Raw genomic sequence first — 15041 nt, forward strand, 5'->3', positions numbered from 1 at the left:
TGCAGAGAGGGGAAAAAAAGAAACATTTGAGGGATATTATTCTGATACTGGCAAAGGTGTACTTTCTAATGGAGAAAAATGCTCAAGCTGACAAATATAAGGTAAATACACTTAGTAGGTCAATGTACATTAGCACTGTCACAGGACATGCAGTAGCAAAAGCATACCATTGTCACAGGACATGTAGTAGCAAAAGCAATCATAATCACTGACTTAAAAAAAGACTCTGCGTGACTAGTTTTTAATGAACAGTCTTAAAGAAGAGTTCTTTAAACATAATCAGACCACTGATGCTTCTGTGTGACTGCTTAATCCAAGCAGGCAGTTTTCCTTATCTACTAACAACTTTTAAGGTAGTTCCACTTCATAAAAAAGGATGGAAGGGATAATGTAAATAATCAGTTTCCTATTTATATTTTAAAAACAATTGAAAAAATTGCTTACGACAGACTCATGGAATTTAAAATAAAAAACAAAGTTCTTTGCCTTGGACAACGTGAATTCAGAAATAAGTAGTCCACAGTAACTGTTACATATTAGTGCAGAAACTGCTAACACCATGAAAGAAAACTTTAACGAAAGTTGCCAGTGTCCAAAACAAGGATATGTACACTCTCTATTTATCTCTGCTAGTCATCACTCAATTGATAACAGTACATGTTCTGTCCCTTTCTAGAGGAACAAGGCTCGCTGAAGTGAGATATACACTTTGCAATCACAACTGTTCATTACAAGAACTAAACTATTTACAACTTATGGAAAAATGTCTGCAAAACTAAAGAACTGTAATGTACTGAGGAACAAGTAAGATTAACAATGACACAGTCCCATGAGGCTGGTAACTTGTAGGCATTCTCCTGCTTAGCAGCAGCTGCTGTGACAACACAATTGTCTGAGACCGAGAGGTCATAGGCAGTCTACTGGGAATGACATAGTCCCACAAGGTGATGAGCACGAGGGCAGTCACAACAAATACTGCGTAGCGTTGCCCCTGGAGTGGCTGGTGGAAGGGCAGCATCGGACATGGCTCAGAAAGAGGGCGGCACAGCACCAAAGCGGCTGGAGCAGCTGGTGTCCATAGCAGAGATTTGAGGTGGCTGTTGGTTGCTCGGAGCTCGGTATGTAATGAGCTCTCCGTGGACAGAGCACCAACTCAAGTACATGCCTTCGGAAGGAAGCATGCGTGGTATCATATGAGCATGTGATCGTGTGGACATAAATTAGTTCTCACAACTACAGTGCCCTGTGCTGCGACTTGCGTGACATGTAGTGGCAAGACTGGTGCCCCCAAATACTGTGGTGACTGCTGCTGGCTTGACTGCACACAGTACTGTACCTTGCTTCTTCCGTTTAAAAATAACCTCCTAGGTGAGGTAGGGCCCATAATTTGCCTGCAAAACATACATGTAAGTGTGGTGGCAGAAATATGCAGGAGGCAGCCCTACATCATCAACAATACAGAAACAAAATTTTAAAATAATGGTTGCAAAGCAATTTTAAATGGATTATCTGAAAGGAAAAACACATAATTTTATATTGAAATTATGCAGTAATAAAAAAGGGGTATGGAATACTATCATCCTTGCTTGTATTCGGTCCTTGATTTAGGGTCTTATTTTTGGGGAACTCGTAAGCAACTATCCATATTTCAGTATTGCAAAAGAGGCCCTTTGCAATCATTACTGGATGCAAACCTAGGGAGCCATGTAAATCACTCATATTGATCTCAGCTACTCCTCCACCATGTATCTACATTGTTGAATCTCTTCCGTTCTTTGAGGTAAGTGTAATAGGTATGAGCATCCTACTGCTGTATTCAGAACAACATGTCCCTCTGTCAGAAAGGTATGTTTCACATGGAAGTATATCTTAATCACGGACTTACAAGTAATATAACAGCAATTATTGAGGTAAAAATCTTCAGTTTTATGTTTACAGCATTTCCACTTTTACTCAGGTAATAAATCTTTAAACGTGTATTATGTCACCTCTAATTGTATTCATATGCTCATGTTTACACAGATAACTGTTTATGGTGGAGTATTGTAAAAACTACACTTTTGTCCAGTTTTGAATTGACACTTTTTTCTTGCATAGATGCAGTAGGTCATACAGTGCATCACAGCAATCTTTGTATGTTAGACTGGTGTTCCTCAGTTGTGAATACTTGGTTCCTTCTTATTTTCTTATTTTGGTAAGATTAATGTGAGATCAATCACTTTTATCACATTCTCAATCTGTTGCAGGTACCACCAGCCCTTACGGCTCGCCCACCACGAAAAAATTGTTCACCAAAGAACCCAGACAAAAAAGTTAGTGGGTCTAAGAATCCAAATGGTCCTGATAAAACGGAACAAGGTAAGAAATATTTGTAAGAATTTTCATCTGGTATGTTGAGATATTTCATTCCATCACAGTTGTACTCTTCTTGTGATTCAGTACAACTACAAGTAAGCTTGATTATAATTTATTATTCATCAAAACTTTTGAAGTGTGTTGCATAAAGTTTCTACAGAAGGGCTCAGGAAATTCGTTTTTAGATTGTCATGTATGGTGAGAGAAACGTAGTTTGTGTAAAACAGCCACCCTTGTTGAAATTTTCTATTGAAGACCTTGTCATTTTTCTGAAGATACAGCACATACACCGAAAGAGTGGGATGTGATATTATTGTTCTTTCTTCCTTATTATTGAAACTTAGCCACTTTCAGTTATTACGCGTTTCACAGTACAAGCGAAAGCATTGCCTTTTTTCCATTTTAGATACATGCAAGTAAGCACCAGTGATAAAAAAAATCATGCAAGGCCATTATAAACAAACCTGTCAGTATCTGTATGTTTCAAAATATACCAATCAGTGAAAGTTACCTATTTTGTTCAGTGCATAGACAAATAATCATACCCTTCATAAGGTTGGGTGTCACTGTTAGCCATAAATAGTATGGTAAAGTGATTATGAATTTTGAGCCTTTGCTAAGAAAATTTTCTCATCGTTAACTGCACAAAAGTGAGGTGAAAGGAAAACTGTAGAAATGGAGGAGGCAAGTCTAGAGAAGAAGATTTTCTTATGCATTTAAATGACAGGTTACTAGAGTTCTCAGCCTGATAGCTACAGCTTCATACTACACATTGTAATGAATAAATCTCAAATTAACAGTCATGACTTAGTGTTGTGATCACTATTTGCAGAGCCAATTACATATTTTTAAATGTGTTATTAATTCAGAAAGTTACCTACTGGAGCTTCACAGAAGAACATCAGAAATATCTGTTCGCAAATTCCATGGTTTTGAGGACGAAACAGACACTTGTTAAGAGGCCATTCTGACCACTCAATTCCATTTGGAAGGGAAAGATTAATATGTACCCTTTTCTTCTTGACACCATCTCCGGTTAACAACACATCATATGTCTACACAAGCTGCTAAATTAATTAATGTTGGTGGTGTCATGTTTTTTAATCTGTGTTTTGAAGGGAAATTAACAATAAAGTAAATCAAATAATTATCTTTTTCTGTTCTCAGAAAATTAGTAGAGTAATAAGTTCATTTCAGAGTGTCATTTCAACAAATTCCTTTCATGTCATCTTGGCAGGGAATCTATTCTGCGGTTCAAGACAGAATAGAAATAAGAGTGCATGAAAATCGACTGCTTGCGGCAATATCAGAATTTGCCAGTAGTTTTGTGTGACTAGAGCACCAACAAGGGACATTGTAACACTACAGGTACTGTTCTGTCCCTCCCTGTCTGTTGGATGCCATACTTAACATTCCTAGTACCTGGTGACATTACATGCAAGTTCTATCATTTCCTAATACACTATCCATCGGTGACACTGATTTAATTGTTTGTTATTGACCCACATATGGAATAATATGGCAGTCTGTCGTATTTCAGTTGTCTGCTGAAGCTACAGTGTTGTGCAGTGTTTCTTATCTCGTATCACATGGCATCTGTATCATGTTTCCCTGACCTACTGCAATTTTCAAACTGTGGAATAGAATGACTTTGGTTGTGTAAGTAGGTACTTAATATATAACACTCTTTTATGTATCATACTTTCATTCAGCCTTGCGTGTAGTGCTGAAGGCAGTTATATGTTGACAAACACTCACAATATACAGAATTGGCATCACTGCTTCATGAAAATAACATAGGTGTTTCTTTGCCTGATTTTACTTGTACGTATATTATCTGTCGAACTGTCTAAAATTGAACAATGTAATTAACCCTCCCACTGCTTGTGGAGGCTCCAGTATGACTAAATTACAGCCTACTTCCCACACTCTTGGAGGCTGTCTCTCCACTTGGAGACCGCAGCTCCACTGACTCTAAGGTTGATATCATTGTTGGTTTGAACTGAACTTCGTGCACCTTCATAAACTCTCACGAGTAATTGGGTTCATAATATGTTCCCCACCTATTCTTACTAAATTTTATTTATTATGAATTTATATACTGTGGCATCTTTTTATGATAACTGAGATGTTTCCTGAGTTTTGGGTTTCTAAGTCATTAAGATTTTTAAATATGATTATATTCAAGTTGTTACCTGTTTGAAGGTTGAGGCCGCTGCATTCATTACCAACAGCACCTTCTTCTTTCCCCTGTGGGCTGTCTGGTGGTCCAGATCCTGCCGCCTACCATTTCAGTGGCAACAGAAGCTTGCTCTATAAGTGACTTTTGAAGGTGATTTAACTCAGGTCAACAGTTTTTTAATAAAAATGCTAGGAATGTGCCATTTATAATTGAAGCATCACAACAGTACAGACCGATACTGCACTCATTGTGTGGCCATTACCCTACTTCCTGTATTCCAACTGCTGACACTCTCGCTTCCGAGCACATGCAATTGGCCTGCTGTGTGGGATTCCAGAAAATTAAAGACATTGTCAGAACATTTTGTCTGAATTTTTGTGCGGATTTCACCAGTGCAATTCACCAAGGAAACCTGAATTTGTATGAACAGTCATCTGTTAATTTACTATCATGTACATGATCAGAGTTGAAATAGCTGTTTGTTATACCACAAAGATTAGAGAATATGTTCATTTGGTATTTCCTATTCAAGAATGTGCAATCCATCATAGCTTAGTATATGTATGGTTTGTCCTGCATCATTTAAGTGAGTCAAACAATACTCATTTCTGACAAAAGTATATTCATTTATCAATTTCTTTACTTTCGGTTGCACAGCTGCTGGGAAATTGTTAAAGTTTGGAGACAGCCCTGCAGGGAAGTGAGCTTTAATCAAAAATAAAAACTTGCTGGTACATCACATAATTTTTTATTTATTTGTCAGATAGGACAAAAGCATCGATGCACTGGAAAGTTTACTAATATTTGGGTTGCTATTTTACCTCATACTGCTGGGAACTCTCACTTACCATCGTTGGCTATAAAATGGCATTTATACTACAATGAAGATTCTGTGCTTATTTCTGGACTGTAATGGCATGCCACTTTACAGCATCTACTTGTAAACTGAAATGCAAGTGACAACATTTATATAATTATATCTAAAAATAAAGATGATGAGACTTACCCAACAAAAGCGCTGGCAGGTCGATAGACACACAAACATACACACAAAATTCAAGCTTTCGCAACAGACAGTTGCTTCATCAGGCAAGAGGGAAGGAGAGAGAAAGACGAAAGGATGTGGGTTTTAAGGGAGAGGGTAAGGAGTCATTCCAATCCCGAGAGCGGAAAGACTTACCTTAGGGCGAAAAAGGACAGGTATACACTCGCACACACACACACACACATATCCATCCGCACATATACAGACATAAGCAGACATTTGTAAAGGCAAAGAGTTTGGGCAGAGATGTCAGTCGAGACGGAAGTAAAGAGGCAAAGATGTTGTTGAAAGACAGGTGAGGTATGAGTGGCGGCAACTTGAAATTAGCGGAGGTTGAGGCCTGGCGGATAACGAGAAGAGAGGATATACTGAAGGGCAAGTTCCCATCTCCGGAGTTCTGACAGGTTGGTGTTAGTGGGAAGTATCCACATAACCCGGACGGTGTAACACTGTGCCAAGATGTGCTGGCCGTGCACCAAGGCATGTTTAGCCACAGGGTGATCCTCATTACCAACAAACACTGTCTGCCTGTGTCCATTCATGCGAATGGACAATTTGTTGCTGGTCATTCCCACATAGAAAGCTTCACAGTGTAGGCAGGTCAGTTGGTAAATAACGTGGGTGCTTTCACACGTGGCTCTGCCTTTGATCGTGTACACCTTCCGGGTTACAGGACTGGAGTAGGTGGTGGTGGTGGGAGGGTGCATGGGACAGGTTTTACACCGGGGGCGGTTGCAAGGGTAGGAGCCAGAGGGTAGGGAAGGTGGTTTGGGGATTTCATAGGGATGAACTAAGAGGTTACGAAGGTTAGGTGGATGGCGGAAAGACACTCTTGGTGGAGTGGGGAAGATTTCATGAAGGATGGATCTCATTTCAGGGCAGGATTTGAGGAAGTTGTATCCCTGCTGGAGAGCCACGTTCAGAGTCTGATCCAGTCCCGGAAAGTTTCCTGTCACAAGTGGGGCACTTTTGGGGTTCTTCTGTGGGAGGTTCTGGGTTTGAAGGGATGAGGAAGTGGCTCTGGTTATTTGCTTCTGTACCAGGTCGGGAGGGTAGTTGCGGGATGCGAAAGCTGTTTTCAGGTTGTTGGTGTATTGGTTCAGGGATTCCAGACTGGAGCAGATTCATTTGCCACGAAGATCTAGGCTGAAGGGAAGGGACCGTTTGATGCGGAATGGGTGGCAGCTGTCATACTGGAGGTACTGTTGCTTGTTGGTGGGTTTGATGTGGACGGACGTGTGAAGCTGGCCATTGGACAGATGGAGGTCAATGTCAAGGAAAGTGGCATGGGATTTAGAGTAGGACCAGGTGAATCTGATGGAACCAATGCAGTTGAGGTTGGAGAGGAAATTCTGGAGTTCTTCTTCACTGTGAGCCCAGATCATGAAGATGTCATCAATAAATCTGTACCAAACTTTGGGTTGGCAGGCCTGGGTAACCAAGAAGGCTTCCTCTAAGCGACCCATGAATAGGTTGGCGTACGAGGGGGCCATCCTGGTACCCATGGCTGATCCCTTTAATTGTTGGTATGTCTGGCCTTCAAAAGTGAAGAAGTCGTGGGTCAGGATGAAGCTGGCTAAGGTAATGAGGAAAGAGGTTTTAGATAGGGTGGCAGGTGACCGGCATGAAAGGAAGTGCTCCATCGCAGCGAGGCCCTGGACGTGCGGAATATTTGTGTATAAGGAAGTGGCATCAATGGTTACAAGGATGGTTTCTGGGGGTAACAGACTGGGTAAGGATTCCAGGCGTTCGAGGAAGTGGTTGGTGTCTTTGATGAAGGATGGGAGACTGCATGTAATGGGTTGAAGGTGCTGATCTACGTAGGCAGAGATACATTCTGTGGGGGCTTGGTAACCAGCTACAATGGGGCGGCCGGTATGATTGGGTTTGTGAATTTTAGGAAGAAGGTAGAAGGTAGGTGTGCGGGGTGTCGGTGGGGTCAGGAGGTTGATGGAGTCAGGTGAAAGGTTTTGTAGGGGGCCTAAGGTTCTGAGGATTCATAGAAGCTCCTCCTGGACATCAGGAATGGGATTACCTTGGCAAACTTTGTATGTGTTGTTGTCTGAAAGCTGACGCAGTCCCTCAGCCACATACTCCCGATGATCAAGTACCACTGTCGTGAAACCCTTGTCCGCCGGAAGAATGACGATGGATCGGTCAGCCTTCAGATCACGGATAGCTTGGGCTTCAGCAGTGGTGATGTTGGGAGTAGGATTAAGGTTTTTTATGAAGGATTGAGAGGCAAAGCTGGAAGTCAGAAATTCCTGGAAGGTTTGGAGGGGGTGATTTTGAGGAAGAGGAGGTGGGTCCTGCTGTGGCGGAGGACGGAACTGTTCCAGGCAGGGTTCAATTTGGATAGTGTCTTGGGGAGCTGGATCATTAGGAGTAGGATTAGGATCATTTTTCTTTGTGGCAAAGTGATATTTCCAGCAGAGAGTACGAGTGTAGGACAGTAAATCTTTGACTAGGGCTTTTTGGTTGAATCTGGTTAGTGGGGCTGAAGGTTAGGCCTTTGGAAAGGACAGAGGTTTTAGATTGGGAGAGAGGTTTGGAGGAAAGGTTAACTACTGAATTAGGGTGTTGTGGTTCCAGATTGTGTTGATTGGAATTTTGAGATTTTGGAGGGAGTGAAGCTGGAAGTGGGAGATTGAGTAGATGGGAGAGACTGGGTTTGTGTGCAATAAGAGGAGCTTGAGGTTTGCTGGAAAGGTTGTGAAGGGTGAGTGAGTTGCCTTTCCGGAGGTGGGAAACCAGGAGATTGGATAGTTTTTTAAGGTGGAGGGTGGCACGCTGTTCTAATTTGCGGTTGGCCTGTAGGAGGAATCTGGATACTTCCCACTAGCACCAACCTGTCAGAACTCCGGAGATGGGAACTTGCCCTTCAGTATATCCTCTCTTCTCGTTATCCGCCAGGCCTCAACCTCCGCTAATTTCAAGTTGCCGCCACTCATACCTCACCTGTCTTTCAACAACATCTTTGCCTCTTTACTTCCGCCTCGACAGGTATCTCTGCCCAAACTCTTTGCCTTTACAAATGTCTGCTTGTGTCTGTGTATGTGCGGATGGATATGTGTGTGTGTGTGTGTGTGTGTGTGTGTGTGTGTGTGTGTGTGTGTGTGCGAGTGTATACCTGTCCTTTTTCCCCCTAAGGTAAGTCTTTCCGCTCCCGGGATTGGAATGACTCCTTACCCTCTCCCTTAAAACCCACATCCTTTCGTCTTTCCCTCTCCTTCCCTCTTTCCTGATGAAGCAACTGTTTGTTGTGAAAGCTTGAATTTTGTGTGTATGTTTGTGTTTGTTTGTGTGTCTATCGACCTGCCAGCGCTTTTGTTTGGTAAGTCTCATCATCTTTGTTTTTAGATATATTTTTCCCATGTGGAATGTTTCCCTCTATTATATTCATTTATATAATTATCATTATTTAAGAATTAAAATAGTAACTAATGGAGGCAAGTTTTACTGTATGCACTATTCATTTTGATATTGTTCCCTTCAATCACACACAGCGGTGATAGGTATAGATTGTCTTGTTATGAAGTGATATTTGATTTTTTTTTTTCTTTATGCTTATGGAGTTCACATTTGCTTCTCTCCTTGTCTATCGAATGAAAGTAAATGAACCGTGTTTCAGACAGTGATTTTAATTAACTTCATTTCTTGAGACCTGAGTTTCTCCTGGTGTAAGCAGTGTTCAAATAAGTTATGGAATTCCAGCCAGGTGACATCATCAACAAGCACTGATACTTCGACATGAGCGCACCCTGCCAATTTCAAGGCATATCTACAACAAGTAAGTGCTCTGGAAGTGAATGTAAAACCTTGGTGTTCAGGGAAACTCTGGAAACATAACATTTCCACACACTGTAAACACTAATGCCATCACAAACTAATGATGATTGATGTCAGAAGTACTTATTATAGTGAGTGTGTGAATGTTACCTTTCTGGAGTTTCTCTGAAAATCAAGGTTTTAAAATCCATTGCACAGCAATTACAGGCCCCAATTATGCCTTGAAAATGGCAGGGTGTGTTCCTGTTGAAACATGGACAGTTGTCAATGATATCACCCAGCTGCATTCCTGTAAATTATTTGAACTTCATTTCTTATTTAGCAAATTTGATATCTTTCTATAGTGCAGATGGTTAGTAATTTTGTTTGGACTGAAACTTACAATGTAAATCTTGGACACACTAATCACTATCACATAGATGCATGCCTTTAGGAGTAAGATTGCAATTATAAAACACTCATAAAATTGCATTCATTCTCATCAGGTAAGTTTGAAGAAGGACATGGTTACATCAAGTTGCATTTCAAATTACTTTATTCTGGACTACCAGTTTCGGGCACGGTCCATTCTCAAGTGCATCTATAGCAACAGATGTGGATACATCGCCCTTATCTCATTAATAAATAAATAAAATAAAATAAAATTCATGTGCCCTCCGTATTTGTGCATAGCATGGTCAAGAGTGTTCATCTTGAAATGCGTAGCTATAAATTGCACTTAGACACATTTGTTCATAGAACTGACATATGACATGTGAAAACGAGTCTTTCCTGCTGGATTGGCTATGAGTGGTATCCACAAGTTCTTTTTCCCCATTACTGCCTAAGTCTCTGTGTATATCTGTTGATGACAGTTCTTCATTTCTGATGGTATCGTTGGCAATTTGGCATTTAAAAATATGGTGGCAATGTCTATAATGGAAACAATTAAAGAAAGTATGCAGGGTACTGGTACCTGTAACAGTCAAGTGGTTCAGATGGCGTATTGCATTTGAGTCATATTGCAGAAGGATTGGTTGTTGGCAGATGAGGGGCTGAGCATGCAGCCCAGGGTAGATTGGTAGCTGAATGGTGAACAAGCACATTTCAGTGTGTGAAGAAGATTCCACGTGAAGAACTCATTCCATGACAGTGTGGGCATGATTACATACGTGTTATCCCAATGGTACAATCATTTATCTTGCCTTAAATGCCCAATGTAGACCAACAACACAGGCTCTGCAATGTCTCTGGATTTCATATTTCCCACGACACCATGATTTGTTAGCTTTGAGAGATTTCTCTTATGTTTCATGATGGGTCAAATGCATCCAACGGTGTGAATGTGACACATACATCACTGAATGTGGTATTTTGCTTACCAGAAGTGACCAAGAACCATTGAGATAATATATGGTCATAGGTGAGTCACAGAGTATACTGGAGAGGTGCCATAGGGACATATGTCAGGCATGTGAATATTTTGGAAATGAACTGACATGATATGCCAGTATTCTCATCGGGAACTGGAATAGCATCATATTACGTGGTTGTGCACCAATGGAGGTGTTCCCCTAGATACTGTAACAGGTGTGGTCCATAGCAATGACATCTTCCAGTTACAGGTCCACTTTTTTGTGGCCTGGTAGTTATCTGATGAATAGGGTACTATAGTGTGCATAAATAAGACTCTAAGAATAGCCACCATGACATTGCCATCACAGACCATTGCTGACCTTCAGATGACTCTCGTCCAGTTTGGGAGTGTTGTTGCAAACCATGCTGAATACCTCATCTATAGTTTCGGGAGCCATTGTGTTTCCTTGATTGCCATGTGAGAGTATCACAATGCATATTGAGGTTGTGCATGGCGTCAGCAGAGGGCTGCTACATATGGTAAGTACCAACATGCCCAGTGGCCTATTATCTAGTATATCTTGAGTATTTATCGCTGTGTCTTGTATCATAGTGGTTCCACAACACTGTTCATGCACATGTTACCACCATATCTCATGTTTTACAAGTCCAAAAATCCCTTAATGTATGGACTTAAGTGTGTGTGTGCACACATGAGTGCAAAAAGTTAGTGAAGGTATTTGTATTGCTCTAGATAACATTTTGATTTTAAAGTTTAAACACACACACACACACACACACACACACACACACCATTTCAAAATTTAATGTATATAAAATATTGTAGTCTTTTATTTCAGGTAAAAGTAACAAAACTAGAAGTAATTTGGAAAATATTAGGAAATGAATAAAGATACATTTGTCAGAGAATTGGGGTGAGTAGTTACTAAGATGAAAATTAAGAAAAGTTCTTGAACAAAAGTAGGTACAAGGAACCAAAAGAAACATGAAACTTCATAGTTTCATCCAAATATTGAGTTCTCTTGAATCTACATGCAGACAGGTTTCCCAACATTGACAGTGTTAACCCTAGCATTACCAACGTATTTTTTGTTACATGTAATACCAACGGGGGGGCCTCAAAGGCCCATAAAGAATACCACAATTTATTTTATCATAAATCAAGTTTATTTACTTCTGATACCTCTAATAACAATTCAAAATGCTTAGACATTGTTTTTGTATACTGGATAATAAAAGATGTTATTATAATGGGAATAAAATGAACAAATCACGAGATTCAGTTTATATATTTTTTGGAATAATGTTTCAAAATAGTGTTTTCTTATAAAAACGACTTTTTTAATTCGATACACTACATGAAGCAAACAAAATTTACTGTCTCATTCTGCAACGCATTTTTCACACAACACTGTCTTCCTGCAGTGTTTCCCACAGACGTGTTTGTGGCACTGAGAGCAGGTAACAGTTGACTTTCCCAGCTTGTTGTACTTGATCTTTTTAGATGCAGCTTCTTGGCAGCATAGGTGGCACCGTCCACGTGTTCCTGGTTCTGCTGTTGAGGATGATGGTTCTACAGAGCAGCTGAGCTTCCGTTGTGTGATGCTTTCCATTGCCATTATTACTGGCTTCTGAAGTCCATACAAATTTTGTGCCCGTTTATCTACTTGAGATCTTATTAGTTCGAGACCTAAGTTAGTGATAAAAACTCTTCTGCGGTTTAGCAAATTCTTTTTCCAATTCGGAAAGTTGAGGAGGAAGAGTGAATATGCATTTATTGCTGCTATGTCAATGAGTGTGTAGAAGAGGGACAAAGGCCATCTTCTTGTTCCTCTCTTTGTGCTGTAGTGTCTTGCCATCTGGTCTATGGTGTCCACGCCTCCCTTTGTAGAATTATAAAAAAGATTTATGTTAGTCTTTTTTGAGTCTTCATTCAACACCCCTTCTGAGTGATAAGTTGAAAGCATCAACAGCAGTCGTTTTGGCTTCTCGCGGACTAGCGTTGATGCAAGAGTAACTGGTGGCCTCTGTGTCTGAGGGTCAGTATAAGCAAAGATGGAAGAGTGTAAACTGCGGCCAGTTGTAGTCTTCAGCTCTTCAGGTATGTGTCGTCTGTTAGACTGTAGGGTGCCAACAAGTGTGAGGTGAAAATCATTCCATAGAGTCTCAGCAAGCTCCACTGAAGTATAGTACCGATCTGTGGTAACATTACGGCCTGATTTTTCAATATGTTTTATTAGTCTCTTTACAATTTCCATTGGTCCATTTGAATGCTGTGTATTTCCTGACTTGCCTGTATAGATGTCCATGCTGATCACATATCTAGTCTCAGAATCAGACAGCATTCGAATTAGAATGCCGTATTTTCCAGGTTTTTCTTTTAGAAACACCTTGAATGGACAGCGACCACGGAACAAAGACAACATCTCATCCACTGTTGTATGTAGACCAGGAATGAAATACAATGGAAGTGAAGAATTGAAGCTTTCAAAAATTTCCCTCATTGGAGCAAACTTGTCAGTCTGGCGACGAATTTCTCTTGTGTTCTTATCATCAAACCTCAATATTTTAGTCAATTCGAAAAATCGGGTCCGACTCATTGATCCATAGTACACTTGTCAGCCCTGAAGCAAAGACCATAAATCTTGGACAGGTATCTTATTGTCATGATTTGAACCCACGATTAGCAAGAGTCCTATATAACAAAATAACTCATCTTCATCTGTGTGCTGAATACCTAGTCGAGAAGCCTCTTCATTTGAGTGTAGTTTTATTAGATTCATAATTTGAGGTGTAAAAAAGAGCTCTATAGCCTCTTTCGGAGACGCAATTCTTCCTTGTTGTCCTAGCCCCATTCTTTCTCGCACTATATTTTATACAGAACGCCGATATTGTCGAGATGGCTTCGTAATATACTCTCGTCCACTTTTTGCAATGAATTTATCACATTCCGTATCATTATCATCTGGTGGATTGGCTTCAACCTCATCTTCATTCTCAGACGATGAATCAGTTCTAATTTCTTCCACATCATCATCCACTTCACTTTCCTCTAAATCTGATTCGTTCAAAACTTCTTCTAGCACTCTTTCAATGGAACTATCACGTAAACGATGTCTACTCATGTTGCTGGTTCAACAGCAGCAGAAACACTGAAAATAACAATGGTCCGCTTCATAATAATATGTCTGAAGGCAACAATGCCAAAATTCGTTTCATGGTAAGAATTTGAAACGAGAGACTCAACCTCGTAAATCTTTCCTTGCTATTACCAACGGGTGGGCTTCTAAGGCCCACAGAGAATTAAATCAAGTAAATGAATTTTAATTACATTTTTATTCCGAAATTCTGTAATGACTCAATAGTACATTCAATAACGAACAATTACCTTTGCTTTCAAGTTCATATATCAAAGGGTGTGGATACAACATAGAAAAACTGAGTCAGTGGGCCTATGAGCCCCCCCCCCCCCCCCCCCCCCTCCCCCGTTGGTAATGCTAGGGTTAAACTTATTCCTTCCATTACTTATGTTACACACCGGACTTTTGCACTATTGGTGAGACGAGAGCTGAAGGCTGAATGCAAAATGCCCTATATTTTGAATTTCGTAGTAGTGGTGGTGGTGGTGGTGGTGGTTGTAGGAGAAGAAGAAGAATGAGGTAAAATGTGGAGCACGCTGTGGACTATAGGAAGGGCTAAGCAGTGCAATTTATTGACTATAAAATTTTTTCCTCTTTTTATCAGTAAGCTGGAATATTCCTCAGTTATCCATGGTTTTTCTCCTATCCACATTTACCTCAGTAATGAATAATGGTGTCCTTTTGTGCCATCATTTTATTTCTGTCTTTATTACATTCCACTCATCTAGTTGCTGCCTCAGAGAATTTGTGATTCATCTAATTCTGTCCGTAATTTTTAGTTTTCCAATTCGTCATATACCCATTTTTCTTTTTCTTTAGTGTACTGATCGTGACTGCTAGGTTATAATTGAGTCTAATTTCTGCACTAGTGTATGTTTTGTGGTATGGTATTTGATTTGTAGATATTTATCTAATTATGATACAGTTCTGTTAATATGTTTCTGTGCCTCCTGATTCTTTTGAAGTACATATTTTTCTGTGGTTTTGGAAGAGGATGTTTACTCCAAGTAAGTGAAACCTACGGCGTAACTCTAAAACATCCCTCATTTCTCATTTCTTTCCTGTAGCCCATACTTTGATCATTCATGTACCTGGCAGAGAAGGTTGAGAATACCAGCCTTCCTCATGGAGTTTCAACGAAGCTCGCAATTTGCAGCATTGTCCCCAGAACAGA

The 15041-nt window shown here is 40.3% G+C and overlaps 1 protein-coding gene across 1 annotated transcript in view; it reads left to right on the forward strand.

The window, feature by feature from the left end:
• LOC126092585 (protein piccolo) overlaps window positions 1-15041 on the forward strand; it is a 650406-nt gene that overhangs the window by 131976 nt on the left and 503389 nt on the right. The window contains exon 8 of the mRNA XM_049908272.1: window positions 2247-2358. Coding sequence (XP_049764229.1) covers window positions 2247-2358 — 112 coding nt within the window. The remainder of the gene's footprint in view (window positions 1-2246; window positions 2359-15041) is intronic.

Source organism: Schistocerca cancellata, chromosome 7 (assembly GCF_023864275.1).
Source record: "Schistocerca cancellata isolate TAMUIC-IGC-003103 chromosome 7, iqSchCanc2.1, whole genome shotgun sequence".
Lineage (NCBI taxonomy): Eukaryota > Metazoa > Arthropoda > Insecta > Orthoptera > Acrididae > Schistocerca > Schistocerca cancellata.